This window comes from Notolabrus celidotus, chromosome 6 (genome assembly GCF_009762535.1).
Source record: "Notolabrus celidotus isolate fNotCel1 chromosome 6, fNotCel1.pri, whole genome shotgun sequence".
Classification (NCBI taxonomy): domain Eukaryota; kingdom Metazoa; phylum Chordata; class Actinopteri; order Labriformes; family Labridae; genus Notolabrus; species Notolabrus celidotus.
Window position 1 is genome coordinate 95,409 of NC_048277.1, and position 16,981 is coordinate 112,389.

The 16,981-nt window shown below is 39.9% G+C and overlaps 1 protein-coding gene across 1 annotated transcript in view; it reads right to left on the reverse strand.

Moving 5' to 3' along the window:
- The window catches only part of slc12a3 (solute carrier family 12 member 3), a 33,307-nt gene extending 17,150 nt beyond the window's left edge, over positions 1-16,157 (reverse strand). The window contains exons 1-13 of the mRNA XM_034686512.1: positions 15,738-16,157; positions 13,411-13,548; positions 11,377-11,452; positions 11,195-11,290; positions 10,848-10,987; positions 10,656-10,766; positions 9,930-10,041; positions 9,594-9,724; positions 9,331-9,415; positions 7,734-7,885; positions 7,322-7,429; positions 5,459-5,582; positions 3,197-3,298 (exon numbers count right to left, since the gene is read on the reverse strand). Of these exons, the coding sequence (XP_034542403.1) occupies positions 3,197-3,298; positions 5,459-5,582; positions 7,322-7,429; positions 7,734-7,885; positions 9,331-9,415; positions 9,594-9,724; positions 9,930-10,041; positions 10,656-10,766; positions 10,848-10,987; positions 11,195-11,290; positions 11,377-11,452; positions 13,411-13,548; positions 15,738-16,019 (1,657 nt within the window). The 5' untranslated portion in view covers positions 16,020-16,157. The remainder of the gene's footprint in view (positions 1-3,196; positions 3,299-5,458; positions 5,583-7,321; positions 7,430-7,733; positions 7,886-9,330; positions 9,416-9,593; positions 9,725-9,929; positions 10,042-10,655; positions 10,767-10,847; positions 10,988-11,194; positions 11,291-11,376; positions 11,453-13,410; positions 13,549-15,737) is intronic.
- Between the last annotated feature and the right edge of the window lie 824 nt (positions 16,158-16,981).

Here is a 16,981-nt window from a genome sequence, read left to right on the forward strand (position 1 = left end):
GGTACTGAACCAATGTTGAATGCCCAAGATGTACTGTACTTTTTGTTATTATGAGATTTGATGACAAAAATAAGTCATGCTTGGTTTACTCATGGATGTCAGAATCTGAATAAAGAGGAACTTGTGTTTGAAGAATGTCTGCAACGCAGCTTCTAGTTTATGGTAAGACCATGAACTTCAAAAACATCTGGTTATGAAAGACTGTGTTGAGCCGGTCTAAGATCTTTCAAATCTGGAAGGAAGTGGCTGTGATATGCTACGGAGGACCACCAGTTCATTATTCCTATAAAGAGTTCTGGGCTGCTAGACAAGATTAATAGTGCCTCTAATTCGGAAGCAGTGTGCCGAGTAATAAACAGGAGAAATGCTAGATGAGGTGAGAAGTGTCAGAGGAGTTGGTTGGACCAGAATCAAAAGGCTATGTTTCAATGATCTGTATTACTAGTGCAGGATTTTCATGTGGATCGTCAGTTCCAAATATGGAGGAACTGGGTCCGAATTAAGTGAAGCTTGGTGATTTTATCAGTGACTTGTTTATGGAGATTAGTGAGTACTGGTGTTGGAGGGGAGATGAAAGAGTTTGAATACTGAAGGAGATACTATTGAGGATTGAGTGAAGTTGGTGGATGCCAGCTGGGCTATTGTGTGTAAGTTATGCTGCCACCGTGGTAAAATTTTAGACCAAGCTAAACTGATACTGAAAAAACAAGAAGCTCAAGCTAAGTTTGCTGCGACAGTGGTAAAGCTTTAGACCAGAGTAAGTTCATAAGGAGGTCACTATGTCAGCTGCAGGTAGATGGTGGGAGGCGCAGGGACCAGGTGTCCCTTCTTGTACAACTTGCTATGGTGGCAGATGGTAGAGGAAACGTTGCACCAACATCCTAGTACTGAGTGCTCCTGTGATTTGCAAAGGTGACTGCTGGTAGACAGCTGGAGACAGTGGCATCCTGATGCCAAGTGATCCTGCTGGTGCCAAATGCCTCTGCTGGTTGCTGGTCATGGAGAGGTGGAGCCAAAACCCTGCTTTCTGGCATCCATAGTGGGTCAACTAGTGGCATTTGATGGTTTATGGCAGGAGGCCCCCTGCATCTGGGTTAAGTTGCCCCTTCTGGTGGGGCTTGCAATGGTTTCTGGGCAGTGGCGTCCTGGTGCCTGGCAGGAGCACATTTCTTTGATTGTTCGTGGTAATGGACAGTCAGCAGTAGATGATGGTGGTAGCTGGCAGGGAAAACTGGTATCCCGTTTATTAGCTAAGTTCCTTAACTGAAGCAGATTGTTTTGATCATTGGGGGTAATTGGCAAGAAGTTTGCCTGTGGCCGTTGCTGATATTGATTACAGGGGATGTTGGGATCAAGTTGCCAGGTTACTCGGCTGGAGCGGCTTCTGGCGTTTGATGGTGGAGGCTGGTGGGGATGCTGGAATCTCAAAGCCTAATGCCCTTAATGGTACAGTGCAGGATAATGATGTAGCAATGTTAAAATTTGAATAAGCAGAGTCTTTTGTCTAAACTAAAGCTATGTACGTTTAAGCGTGAGTGCAACACAAGCACAGATTTAGACAGGAGGGAATGAGATCAGCAAGTGCCCAAAAAAGTAGATCAATCTATCTAATTAAAAGAAAACTTTATAATCAAAAACAGTGATCAATTTGTCAACATCATCATTATCAGCAATATCATTGTTAATGTCTACATCCTCCTCTACTACAGCATTGATATCACATAACATGAGCGTCTTCCAGCAAAGATGACTCCTAAGCTTTTGTCGGAATGCCGATTGAAGACATTACTGACAGTAGCACCATCCTTAGTAATTTAAATTGGAACAAAAGTCTATTATTATTGTTATTATTATTTTTGATCATCTCGATGCACTGTCTCTACTGGCCATGTTGATGTTGCAGGACCTGATTCTAGTTGAAAGGTTCCAGAATCCCAGTATTGACTGTCAGAAGGAAGGTATTGAGTTGAATCAAATTTATTTATTTTATTAATATTTATGGAATTTGGCGTTGGTGTCGGGCTTGTTGATGCCATGTGATGATGTCATCCATAAGCAGGTCGTAAATACATTGATGTAAACATGCTGACGTGACCCTGTAGTTTTTAATAGAGCTGGAAGAGGCGCGGTTGAGGTGGGGTCCTGCTCATGAAACTGTGCTATGTAGCACCTCCTGTCTATATCCCTCATCCATTGAATTTAAAATCCTTCTTTTAACCTACAAAGCCCTTAAAAATCAGACACCCTCGTATCTTAAAGAGCTCATCGTGCCCTATTACCCCTCTAGAACTCTACGCTCCCAACATGCAGGCTTGCTAGTTGTACCTAAAATCTCTAAAAGTAGTATGGGAGGTAGAACCTTCAGTTATCAGGCCCCTCTCCTTTGGAATCATCTACCAGTCAGGGTCCGGGAGGCAGACACCCTCTCCACTTTTAAGAGTAGACTTAAAACTTTCCTTTTTGATAAAGCTTAAAGTTAGAGCTGGATCAGGCTTGGACCAGCTTTTGTCATGCTGCTATAGGCCTAGACTGCCGGGGGAACTGGCACACTGACACACTGGGATCCTAGCTCACCCCCTTCCCCCCAACCCCTTCATCACTTACTTTAACTCTGCCTGTCCCATTAAAGTTACTAACCATAGACCTTTCTGGAGTCCCTGAGCTCCATTGTCACGTAGGTTCCTCTGAGCTGCCGTAGACGTCCTCCTGCTGTGGACGATCTGGACTCCAGCTGATACGGACGTGCTGGACTCCAGCGGCAACAGCTTCTACGACTCGTCTCATCACTATCACCTCTCTCTTTTACTCCCCTCTATCTGTCTTTCCAGACCCAACTCAGTCGAGGCATGATGGCTGTCTAACATGAGTCTGGTTCTGCCTGAGGTTTCTGCCTGTTAAAAGGAAGTTTTTCCTCACCACTGTAACTAGCTAAATACTGCGATGTGCAATCAATGCTCATGATGGATTAAGGTGGGGTCAGACTGAGTCTTACCCTGTCTTGGTGTTGGGTCTCTGTTCATAATTTGACATAGTGTGGTCTAGACCTCCTATGTTTGTAAAAGCGTCTTGAGATAACGTTTGTTGTGATTTGGCGCTATATAAATAAAGATTGATTGATTGATTGATTGATTGATTGATTGATTGATTGATTGATTGATTGATTGATACAGCACTTGCAGTTTTTGAATTTTTTCACCTGGTGAGTTGGTGATGGAGGCATGAAAGCAGCTGAAGTTGATCAGAGAGTAGGAGCAAAGGAAGAAGTTGGAGATGATGGGAGCGATGGTGTTCAGCTCGGCTGGTGGAGAGAAACAACAAGTTTAACAGAACCATGATGTACTCTTGTTTTTCAAAAGTTTTAAGTAATATTGTTATCGTTCACAATCCCCTGTGGATTCAGATTGCACCACATATTCTCATGAGGGGTTTACAAGAAACAGATATAGCACATACTCCCTCTCCTGATTATGTATCAAAGCTGTCATAAACTACTTAACTATATAAATGACTAATAAACTATAATAGCTAACCAAACTTCTTCTGCTTTACAAATAAAGAGCGTATCTAGTTTGATTTGCAAAGTGGTGATCAAACCAATATAGAGAGCTCCCGGAGATCTGCTACTGTGTCTTCTGTTGGGTGGAGAGTTGTTGACCTCATGAAAAGCACAAAATGAGATCATGATTACAATCCTTAAGGACCGACTCCTTTTGAGAGCTTGTTTAGCTGAATTGTAAACAGATATATCTGTTACTCTTGTTTGTGTTCATGGAATGCAATGGGGATGTAACAGTATCGTCAATTTCGCAATATCATGTGGACAAAAGTACCATGATGCTGTCGAGCTGCCGTAAAAGTCCTCCTGCTGTGGACGTTCCAGACTCCAGCTGATCCGGACGTTCTGGATTCCAAGCAACAGCTACTACTACTCATCTCATCACTATCACCGCTCCCTCTCTCTCTTACTCCCCTCTATCCCTCTTTCCAGACCCAACTCAGTCGAGGCAGATGGCTGTCTAACATGAGTCTGGTTCTGCTCGAGGTTTCTGCCTGTTAAAGGAAGTTTGTCCTCTCCTCTGTGACTAGCTAAATACTGTGAGGTGCAATGCTCATGGTGGATTAAGGTGGGGTCAGACTGAGGCTTATCCTGTCTTGGTGTTGGGTCTCTGTTCATAATTTGACATAGAGTGGTCTAGACCTGCTCTGTTTGTAAAAGAGTCTTGAGATAACGTTTGTTGTGATTTGGCGCTATACAAATAAAGATTGATTGATTGTCTGTCGTGGGCCTGTGATGGTATTAAACAATAGGTCCTCCAGGCAAGAAGTGTTTTGTTTCAGCACAAGTGGAGCATAGTGGAGGGAAGTGGGAACTGCAGAGACCATCGGGACGTCCCATGCATGCCCATCATGTCTTGCACTCTGCTCGCTGCCGACAGTGAAAATAGCAGACACTGTCTTTAGTAGAGAGGGAGGACAGAAAAATGATTTGAAATTGTGGATGCTCCAGGGGCTTTTAAATCTGACATTTGGAAGCTTTTTCAGTTCCTCTGTGTCAATAAATTAGAATTGAGAAAAGGTGACAGATAAACCAAAAACAGGGAAAACGATTGTTTCATGCCACTGAGCATATCGTCACATTGAAAAGAAGTTGCAAGGAAAAAAAATGCAGCCTCACCAAAATATTCTGAAGGAAGGGTTCACAGCCTCACTTTTCTGTGACAGTGAGAGAGCTCAAGAGATCACAGGATGTATCCCTGAACATATAACCAGACCCAAGGCCATTGTCTGTGGTGGATAACAAAGGATACTGACAGCTACCAAACACACTGGAGCAAAAATATAAATTTCCATCACAGTCATACTTTGGTCAAACACTATTACCAGTTCTCTAGAAGAGACAAGGGCTGAACTTACACAGAGCCTCAAGCAAGCAGAGAGCATCTTCCTCACCACATTCGTTGGACATCACAAACTACTTGAGCTAGCTATATAAATAGATTTTTTTAGAGTCTTCATTTATTATCATTATTTTTTTTGCACAATAAATCATGGACACATGGTCACAATATTGTCGTATTGTGAGATTTGGATATTGTTACATCCCAATGACACAACAATCTCTTCACCAGAGTGAAGTTTCAGAAATGTAACAAGGACTGATGTGTGGAGAATGATAACTGTAAGTCTGTTTGGGTCATAAATGAAAGTGTATTTCATCTTCCTATGCTTTAATTACAGTTCTGTTTTGCCATACAGCCGCATAGATAAGACTTTTTTATCCTCATTTTGTAAACTCCTGTCAGCTGATACTAATGTCTGATACATTTTCTGGTTCAACCTTACTCCTGCTCATAATCTCATAATATTCTCAGTAGGCTTGATGACATTCCCCTTAACACTCAGACTAGTTTGGTATGTTTCTTTTTCCCATCATCAAGAGGTTCACTCAAAGTCTCACCAATGAGAATGAAGCAGACAGCAATGATGTATGCCAGCAGGTAGCTTCTGAGTGGTTCATCATTCTTTCCATAACCTTTTCCAAAGAAGCCGATTAGAGGGTAGAGTTTGTCTTTGCATAAACACTATGAAGAGAAAAAATACGAGACAAAACAAAAGGAAATGAACAGAGTTCATAAGTAAGGGTACTTTCACACTCAAAGCTGGTTTGCTTTTCTTCTGTTTCACATGATGACTCATATTAACATTTTTTCCTTGGGTTATATTTTGTTCATACTGCAATATTGTGAAGGGGGCAAAGCACACATCAACGGACCACTGTAGGGCTGTTCTCATATCGCTATGCCACAGTCTCATTTCCCTAGTAGGTAAAGAAAAGCCATGCACTAGATGCTAACGTTAGCCAGTTAACCTACCAACCAAATAAGTAATGGGTTGACTTGGAGCAGCAAGGAAGTAAAATGTCTCTAACATTCAGGCAGATGACCATGAATCTCAAATGTTTGACACCACTCACAAAAAAACATGTTGTTACACTTAGCTCTTCTGCTCCTTGGCCCTTATTGAATTGGATGGAGATGGTGAGTAACCTTATCCTATCGCTATTGTGCTATCAGTTGTAATTAAAGGTGACATATTCTGCTCTTTTTCATCAAAATATATTGGTCTAAGAGGTCCCCAAAACATGTCTTTAAAGTTTATTGCTCAAAAAAACACTTTGAAAACAGATTTTGGTCTGCCTGAAAAACCCTCTTCTTCAGCCCTGCTCAGAACAGGCTGTTTTCTGTGTCTGTCCCTTTAAACTAGAATGAGCTCTCTGACCACGCCCCCTCAGGAAGTGGATGTGGCCTCGGCTCTCCAGCACGTTGATCTATGTTGGCTGCATAGACATGGCTGCTCACAGACCCGTGTTACTTCAACCCTCTGAATTTGATCCAGAATCTGATCCTGACAGAGAGGCACCTGCAGCAGGACCTTTCTGAACCATTGGTCACAGATTTTGTGTTTGTTGTTGTTTTACTTGTCAGTATGTCGACGTGTGTCTTGGTACACAGCTACAAACATGTAGCTATGTGGCTATGCTAACTAGCGCAAGCACTTTTCAATGAAAAATAAAAATCATCCACTAGATCTTCAAATCTGCAGACGTGGGGAGTAAAACCGACCTTTGTGTTTATTAAGACAGCCTACAACTAGCATGCCTCCCTCCTAAGCTCCTTGTTAGCACACACGTGTGCAGGTAATGAAAAACAGAGGAGGGGTTGAGTTGTATTTTATACAGTCTATGGGCTGAACAAGCTCCGAGCTCTGACTCCGTTACAGGCCAGATGACGTTGTGACATCTCATTTTCAGGGGGTTTGTAGACATGCCAGGGAAACATATTTCAGGTAGAGAACCATTAAAAAGTTGATTTTGCATGATATGTCACCGTTAAAGTTGCCCAATAGCTGTATTACTGCATCTATTTCTAATTGCCTACTATTATAGTGTTATTGGTCAAGCAGCTATTTGTTTTGGTTGCTGGGTTGATTGCATTCTTACTGCAAGACCAGCTCTTCTTGGCGATTTTGGCTTTCATTTTTTTGTGCTGCTTCAGAGTGCGATTGCTGTGTTCACATACGTCCAAATGAGACGAGCCATGAAGAGAAATTACATCTTTTTCTGGAACGACTCCTCCAACAATCCAGGTGTGAAAGCACCCAAAGAAATACACACTTGTGTTCAAAGAGGAACAAGGTTCAAATTATAATTTGGAAATTTGCTGAAAAAATGACACATCAAATATGCTGTTTTTGTAGGAAAGTGTGTGCGTGTGCGTGTGTGTGTGTGTGTGTGTGTGTGTGTGTGTGTGTGTGTGTGTACCTGGAATACTTTGGGAGCAGACACCAGACAGGCTAGAGCAGAGGACAGTGTTGCTCCAAATATCCCAGCAGTGATTAGAGGAGCGAAGGCTGACACCAAGCTCATGGACTAGAGACACAGATGATCTGTTTACTTATGAGGCTCACCTCTCTCACCAGGGGAAGCACTGTTAGATTCATGCAACATTCATAGACATGATGCTTTCAGTTTTTATACAGTCTTTCTCTGACTGCCTCAGGGGGCAACAAGAGATCAGATTAAATAGAAGGCTTTGTACAAAATTATGCAAGGCCCATGCCTTTATATAAATCAACAACAACAACAATGTTTTGCAACGCTTCACAATGAGAAACAGTTTGTGGAGTAGAGACATGTCACAAATTGTCATGTCAGTCAGTGAAGTTATGTGTACCTGATAGTAGTTACTGATGCCGTAGATACATGTGTTGTTGCGGATACACTCATCGAAGTTCCATCCATACTGACAAGCTATACCCACGCAGTTCTTGTTGGATGCCAGGGTGTCATTTAACAGGCCAGAGGCATCCCGCACTACACAAGATGCTGAAAACAAATACACACAAACATGGATGAGTTATTACTCATAAATACATTAGAAACCAACACACAGCTTGTGTTTCTCAAAAACTCTGATGAACTTATGTTTAATTTTTGAGATGGAAACATTAGTGGCGGACTGCTGAACATTCAAAACCCATGTTTTCCTGTGTTTATTCTTTCAAAATAAAAGCAATGTATTCCTGTGACAGGCTGAGTTATTATTTGAGGGTTAGCAGTGTTAGCAGTGTTAGCTTGGTAACTACCCGCAGCAGGTGTGCTTTGTGAACACGCTCTCCTCACCTCCATGCATCTGTCTCATCTTCATTGAGGATTTTTAGCCCCGGTGTTCGTTAGTGGCAAAGACACAACCGAGGGATGTCTGTTTACTATTTGATGTTTGCAGTTTTTGCCGCTATCACCATAAACAGCTCCGAGTCTACGGCTTGATTTATTCCAGTTTGGTGAAACATCAGACACATTTAGTAAGTTTGATCAACTCCTTGTCATCAAAGATGCAGATGCAGTTCAGAGTGCCGTGAACTGACTGACTGTCCAGTGCGCCTGTCACTGCAGGTGCATTCAGGGACCGTCGTAAATGTGTAATACAGCCCTGTATTTTGTGTTCATGGCATTTTCATTTGAATTAAGAGAATCAAAATATCTTCATAGTGGTCACATCAAGAATGTTTTCTTTCGAATTTTTAGCAGGGACAGACTCAATTATTTCACTTAAAATCTTACACAAGAGAAGGTGTTAAAAGCGTGAAATGTTGACGATTTGGTACAACCCTGAAACAAATATCTGATCAACTACATGAATTATTTCAAAGAGAGGAAATGTTTTGGCAAAAATCAAAGACTAAAATGTGACTAAAACTAACAGGCATTTTCGTCTAAAGACTAAAAGTAAATCTAAAATAGCTGCAAAAATGAACACTGCCGATCACATCATAATTGTTATGTGAACAAAACACATAATAATAGTTGTCAAATTGAACTGAATACTACCTTTATCCACTACATTCTGAACAGTTCATTCTTGAATTCAAGGGTAGACGTTCCACAAAATAAAATGTACTCATCTCGAGGTTACTCCAGAGAAACAGGGCTCAAAGAAATGGGTCAGATTAGCTTTGAAAGTGACCTTTGACCCATAAAATGCAGTGGGTTTAACTTTGCCAAAGCCAAATTATGGAAAATCTCACTCTTTTTGATACATGAAATATTCAAGAGATTTGAATAAGAATGGTACAAACTGCTAAGCAATGAAGATACAGGGCTTAGGGCCGGATGGATGTAAGGCCAATGCACAAGCATAGTTTCTGGGCCCAGGCTGTCGCCAGGACAGGCATACAACATACCTAAATAACAAAGGTTTACTAATTTCAATTTGGAGTAAAAGGGCAATGAACTTTACAGATTTGGTTGGCAGAGATGATGTACAGTACCAATGGTGGCAGTGATGATCAGGTAGGAGATGGTGGTCCAGAAAATTGCTGTTAGTGTTCCTTTGGGAATGGCCACAGCTGGATTCTAGAAAGCACAGTTTGGTTATACATTCCATAAACAGAACATAGTATGCTAGTGCAAGAACAGGATGGTGTTTGAAACATTCAAGCAAAATGTTTTTTATCTTTTTATTTTCATGATGATAACAATCTATCCATATTAGCCTAAATATATTCTGGGAGCAATAAGAAAGCTAACATACTTTCAGGTCTCCAGAGATGTTAGCTCCTGCCAGAATGCCTGTGGCAGATGGAAAGAAGATGGAGAACATACCAAAGAAGCTGCCCTCTTGCCCTCGCCAGTCGGGCACAAAGTTGGTAGTAAAGATGTCAGCTGTTAAGTTTGAAATACTCAGTTAACTGAAGTTCATTTCCAACAAAAAGTTTTCACATTCTTCTGACAATGTGCCATAGAGTGTTGGTGATCATTGATTTTTTTCTCCCCTTTTTTAAATGATGCCTCTCGGCAATGGATTAAGAAGAGATCCACTGTCTTTCAAGGCTTTGTAAAATGTTTCCAGAGCAGACTGAATATTTACCTTTGTAGTTAAAGAAACCTTTGGCTTGTTTCCCTGGTGAGGCTGGAATGATTGTCCCAACTATGTAACTGGCAAAGGACACCATGATGACCAGAAAAAACAGAACCTGAGCCTGAGAAAGGAAAAATATACCATCAAAGGTTGCAGGCAGCAAAAATGTGCATCAAATGAAAAGCTGCCATCTGCTGGGCAGATTACTGCTCCTTGGCAGAGTTGGTTGTTTTTCAGTTGTTTGGCAGTTTGATCCTATCTCCAGCTCAAGCATCCTCGAGCAAGATACTTAACCCCAATATGGTCCTGGTGGCATAGCCACCAGTGTGTGAGTGTGTGAGAAGGAATGAGAATTTAAATTGAAAACAAGTAAATGATTAGCATTAAAACTGGTGGGGGTGAACAGAGCATTGGTTAAAATTCTCAGAAAATCCCTTATAAATAATCAAGTACTGGTTATCTATAATCTCATAAAACTTCAGGCAACAAAGAATTTTAACTTTTTCTCAATATATATTATACGTGTATAATATATACATGATGTAACTCCCCCCAAAAGTGCCGCCAGTCCTGTCAGCTGAGTGTGAGACAAACTCTGTTTATCTTAACACTATATTTCCTTTGTCTTCAGTGGTCCAACATCCGTGTACCAGATCCATCATATGTACAAGTTACAAACACATTCTCTTGACTGCAGTGGCAGCTTATCATGGTCTAGTGTTTGACTGGGTGTACCTTTGACTCCCATGCCATGCCGGCCATTGAGATGCCAAGCAGGCATGTGACAGTGATGATGCCAATGATGCGGATGTCATTGGTTCGGTCCACAATGGAAGCTCCATGTTCCTGAGGAAGAAAGTAAAGCAAAATTACAGGTGAGCGTAAACACATCCAAAATGTGTTCACTGTGAAAGCTGCTTCACATACTTTCATGAGGTCAACCACGGTCTCAGCAAAGCCCACAGTGTGCATGGCAACAGCTACAGCATTGGCAAAAGCAAAAATCAGACCGATGGACCCACCAAGCTCTGGACCAAGGCTACGGCTGATCAGGAAGTAGGTCCCACCTGAGGATGAAAGGGTCCAGGAGTAGCAGTGAGGATTTTGTGTTTTGTAAAATGTGATGATCTTGTTAGAACCCAGTGGAATAACAATCTAACAACATCTGATAAAGTGCTCATGTTCATTATCTTTTAAATAAGTCATTTTAGTTCAGTTTAGTTTAGATTTTACTAAGAGACTATTGCTTGTGTTGTCCAGTACAGTAAACAGACCTCCTTTGACCTTTCCGTTGGTAGCGATAGCCGAGGTTGAGAGACCAGTGATACCAGTTATACAAGAAGACAGTAGGATAATCACCCAGGTCAGACCTGAAACAAGGAATCATTCAGAAAAACATAAGAACTAAAAACATAGTGCCAATTAGAGATGTAAGTACGTAAGATATCCCACATACCTACACCAGCCTGAGCTGTGATCCAAGGCAGTCTGAGGTACAAAATCACCCCCCAGATATTTAACATGCATCGGATCTGAAAGGAAACATTGAGATCCTTGATGACTGAATTCATCAAAGACATAGGGCCAGATTATTTAATTTCTCCTTTGATGTGTTCAAAAATTGCAAGTTTCTTTTCTGTGTAACCATCACCATGAGTAATTACCATTTTGGCACCTCAGAAAGTAAAAGCCAGCTCAAAGGCTGAATCGTTCAAGGCTGACAACATAGGCAGTGTGAAGTTTTCAGAGATCATTGAACCAAGGTCTCTTATAAAACAAGCTTATTGGCAAGTTAAATTAGTGCAACTGGAATTTAAAATCACAGACTCAAACACAAGCGAAGAAAGTGGAGTCAGGAACTGTTAACATGCTCAAGTTGTGATACCTTGAACCTGCATTTTGTACTGTTTTCTCAAAATCTGTTGTTTTTTTTCTTATTTGCCCTCTTGCATAATCCCCTCTAATCAAAGTGGTATACTTTCTATATGACAGATTGAATAGTAACACATTGATTTGGAAAAATATGATCAGACATTTGAGAAAAATATCAAGCTCTTGGGAAGATAATCCTAACATTTAAAAAAATAATAATAATTTGATTGAAACGTCATAGTATATTTTTAACCTAAGAAAAAAAACAATTTCAGGTAATTGTGTTCATGTCATGAGTGTATTTGCTCATTACTTGGGTATTCCTTGTCCTAAATTTATCAACCAATTGTGGAGTGAATTCAACTGAAAAATGTATATTTTATTTGTGTATGCATCTATGGTGGCCCTGAAGGCCAATAGAAATAAATATTTCAAAAGCGCAAAATAAATTTCACAGAACCAAAATAAAGGAAGGCTGTGAGCAGCAGGAGGGAGGGGTGGAGGTCTGAGAGAGAGAGAGAGAGAGAGAGAGAGAGAGAGAGAGAGAGAGAGAGAGAGAGAGAGAGCTTTGTGTTTTGTGAGCGCGCCGAATCGGGTGAGGACATTGAGATATGCTGTATAGGTGACACCATCGTTCATTAATGCATATAAAATATGTAATATATGGTTGATATGTATGTGATGAATATAATATGTAATGAATATGGTGTGTGATTAATGTATATATGGTGAGTGTAATGTGTTGTGAATATATATAATGTACTGTATGAATTTATGTGCTTTGGCAATAATATCTCGTTGTTCATGCCAATAAAGCAAATTTGAATTTGAATTTGAATTTGAGAGAGAGAGAGAGAGAGAGAAGAGACAAACAAAGATTTTTGTTTGTTTGTTGGCGTGCTAACGGCCGATAGTGACCGGTTAATGAAGCCCTTGTGTTCACGAATCAACTCGTCATCCTGATAGCGTCCAGACGGACGTTACAATATTGCCCCCCTTCTCTGTAGTCTGAGGTCTTTTAAGCGTGATTTAAGGGTTCCAATTGATATGTGTATTTCATGACATGAGGAGAGCATTTCAAGAATCCCACTATTTGTATGTCCCTTGTTGAAGTATTGTGCTGTCAACTCAAGCTCCTCTTCCATCCTTGTAAACACTTGAAATTTCACGCTGGCTCTGCTATGTATCCACTGTAAACAGGAATGAGCAATGACTGATGCCGGACAGACTTGGGTTTAGCCAATCACAAACAAGTACCATGTACCCTCTCCGGTTTCTTGAATATTTATTTCCTGATTCTGAAATGTATTTTTGATTCTGAAATGTATTTTGTGATCTCTGAAATGTATTTATGTTCTGTGAAATGTATTTTGTTAACTGAAATTTATTTTGTTAGGTGAAAATTATTTTGCGTTTTTGAAATATTTATTACTATTGGCCTCAGGGTCACCGTATGCATCAGAACTGTACTCAAAACAAATGACGAGGAGTGGTTTTGGCTTATGTTTCAAGTGATCTGCAGACTCCATAATGTGGTTCTAACTGGCCTGTATTTTTGCTGGACAGTCCTGGTAGACCATGCTGTTCTCAAAGCCTGAGCTGAGTTGTCTGTTCCTACCATAACTCCTTGGATCCAGCCAAAGCGAGTAGGTTCAGGTGGTGTCTCCTTCTGCTCCTGCTCATCTTCCTCAGAGCTGTTTCTTCCTTCCATCTGTCCTCCTGTTGTCTCCTCATACATTGGTGGTTTGGTGTCATTCTAGTCAAAGAAAAACAAGTGGCTATGATTTTTGAATTAGAATGTAATCTATCTGCACAGTTGGTACAGCACAAGTCACTAACCTTAATAAGGAAGAAACATTTAGGACATGAAACAGAGGGAGAAATGTTGGAATAAGAAATCATATTGTTAAGGCTTTCTTCCTTGAGCACTGTGATGCTAGATTAAATATGTACTTTTCCTTCAATATGTGAAAAACAGACACTGCAACAAAAGCTGTTGCTAACACTTAGCCAACTGGTTTTACATGAGAGTCTTGGGGTAAAGTCATCTTCAGGTAAAGTAGTGATACAGTAGATTATGAAAGCTGACTGATGAATCGAGAAAGTGGTATTTTATGGGGCGCCATTAAAAAAGTTGTGCACAACGAAAATAACAGCAACATTTCTCCACATTTAGCTCCAAAACTTCATAAAAATGTAGAGTGAATTTTTAAAAGTCACTTTTTTATCACATTTAGAGGAATATTTGTGTGTGTATATATATATACAGTCCCCTCCAAAAGTATTGGAACAGTGAGGCCAATTCCCTTTTTTGGCTGTAGACTGGAAACATTTGGGTTTGACACCAAAAGATGAACATGAGACAAGAAATCAACTTTTCAGCTTTTATTTCCAGGTGTTTACATCTGGATCTGATACACAACTTAGAAGATAGCATTATTTGTAAAGGACCACCACATTTTTAGGTGAGCAAAACTATTGGAACAGATACACTTAAAATAAATTAAAGTGAATAAGACTTCATATTTTGTTGCAAATCCTTTGCTTCCAATAACTGCATCAAGCCTGTGATCCATTGACATCACCAAACTTTTGCATTCTTCTTTTGTGATGCTTTTCCAGGCTTTCACCGCAGCCTCTTTCAGTTGTTTGTTTTGGGGGGTTACTCCCTTCAGTCTCCTCTTTAGCAGATAAAATGCATGCTCTATAGGGTTTAAGTCTGGAGATTGACTTGGCCAGTCTAAAAGCTTCCACTTTTTGCCCCTGATGAACTCCTTTGTTGTTTTTGCAGTGTGTTTGGGGTCATTATCTTGCTGCATGAAGAAGGATCTCCCTATCAGTTTGGTTGCATATTTCTTTAAAATTGGCAGACAAAATGTTTCTGTAGACTGCCGAGTTCATTTTGCTGCTGCCATCATGTGTTACATCATATATATATAAGTTAAAATCATTGTTAAATCTAAATGTTAAATATAAATCAGAATGTTAAATATAAATATAAATGTTGAATATAAATATAAATGCTAAATGTTGCTCTGCTATCCTAAATATTTAGCTGATATGGAAATTCACTCTGCAACCACTACCAAAATAAAAGCTTCATAAAGCGATACAGACTTAGCAATACCAACTTAGCTTGTCCGTCCCATAGACTGGGTCAGTTCTGTCTCTGAGTGTTGTAAAATCTCTTTGTGGACTCCAAAACTGCCTTTAAAACATTCAAGGGGGGCAGTCCAGCTATAACCCGTAGGAGTCAGTACTGACCAACTATGACTGGGATATCTGTATCACTTTATGAAGCTTTTATTTTGGTTCTCACAGCGCCCACTACAAATTCACACTGCCGCCAAGCGGAAGTACCAAAATAAAAGCTTCATAAAGTGATACAGATATCCTAATCATAGTCTGTCAGAACTGACTCCTGCGGGTTATAGCCGGACTGCCCACTGTAAAAATGCTGGATGGGCACAAAGAGATTTCACAATGCTCAGAGATAGAACTGTATCTCTTTATGATGCTTTTATTTTGATATATCCGCTAGGCGTCAGTGTGAATTTGCATGTCAGCTAAATATTTAGGATAGAGCAACATTTAACATTTAGATCTAACATTTAACATTTAGATTTATTTTAACATTTAGATTTAACGTTGAACATTTAGATTTGTTTTTAACATTTATATTTATATTTAACATTTATATTTATTTTTAACATTTATATTTATTTTTAACATTTAGATTTAACGTTGAACATTTATATTTATATTTAGCATTTGGATTTAACAGTGATTTTAACTTAATATATTTTTCACAACAAAATTAAATGTGAAGAAGATCAAAAATATTCCTTTAAATGTGAGTAAAAAAAGTGACTTTTAAAAATTCACTCTACATTTTTGATGAAAGGAGATGAGGGCCACATGAGCTGATAAAACCAGATTCCTCACCTCAAAGTTTGCATGCAGCTGGAACAGAGATGGTCTGAAGCGCCTCTGCCGGCCCCACACCTCAGTGTTGGCATAGAAGTCGTAGTGAGGTGGGGCATCCAGAGTCTCATAGCCAGTTTGTATGGATCCCTTGGAAGCTACACTGCTTCTTTCACCATAACACTGATAGTAACCAGACTCATCAAAAACTCCAGGTGTTTGCTTCCCATTGGTTACTGGAAGAGTGAGACTGGGTCTGTATGCAGCAAGGTGAACACCGTCAGAGAATACAGGTAGCTCCATGCTGAACAACGAAACAGACTTTTCTGTATGAATTGGTTTAAGAGCACAAACGTATCTAATACACACTTTTTATTCAGATGGATGTAATAGCAACATCAGTCAGTCTGTCAAGGTGATGGTGCCATTCTGCAGTCTGAAAGGCTTTGTTGCAATGGGCAATGCTTTTATAGTCAACCTCAACAAAACAGGAAGAGCCTAAGGCCATGTGAGGAGGCAGGTTCAGTGAACAGTCAAACAAGACTCATTACAGGAGCTCCTGAGCATGACACGATTATTTAACATCACAGGGTCAACCAAAAAATCTGTTCGCAGCTGCCTTAGGAAATATACAAACCCAGAGTGAACAGCACTGAAATGTCATAGCACAAGTATTGATTTCAAAGAACTTTACCCAATGTTCACTACGGGTCTTTTTAATCATTAATCATTAATATCTTAATGGGATTCCTAATAATAGTATGTAAGTTAAAGACAGCATCATTATACACAGAGGCTAAACTGAAAGGTAACCTTGGCTTAGGGAACACAAGGGCAAATAAGTCTGTAAAGGAAATAAGTTTACATAATGATGTACCCTTCCAGCTTAGTTTAAATTCATTGTATGAACGATAACCCAGTGCAATTTTCTACTAACACCAAATAATCTGCATATTACAACAGGAGGACTTTCTTCCTGTTGTAATATGAAAGGACTGTTATAATTAACACTAAACACATCAGAGTAATTAAAATCTAAGATGACTTTATTTATACTGAGCTTTTTTAACAGACAGCTGCTGTATGTGAAATAAAATAACTCGACTTTTAGAAGAGTGAGTCTCAGTACGTTTAACAGGTATACCGATGTTTATTACTGTTTAAGCAGTGAAGGAGTTTTTAAAAGTGAATGTTCAGGCTGTAGAGACGTTAAAACATTTGTTGCGTATATTTGGAAAGCTCTGTTAATGGTAAGAAGTCAAATT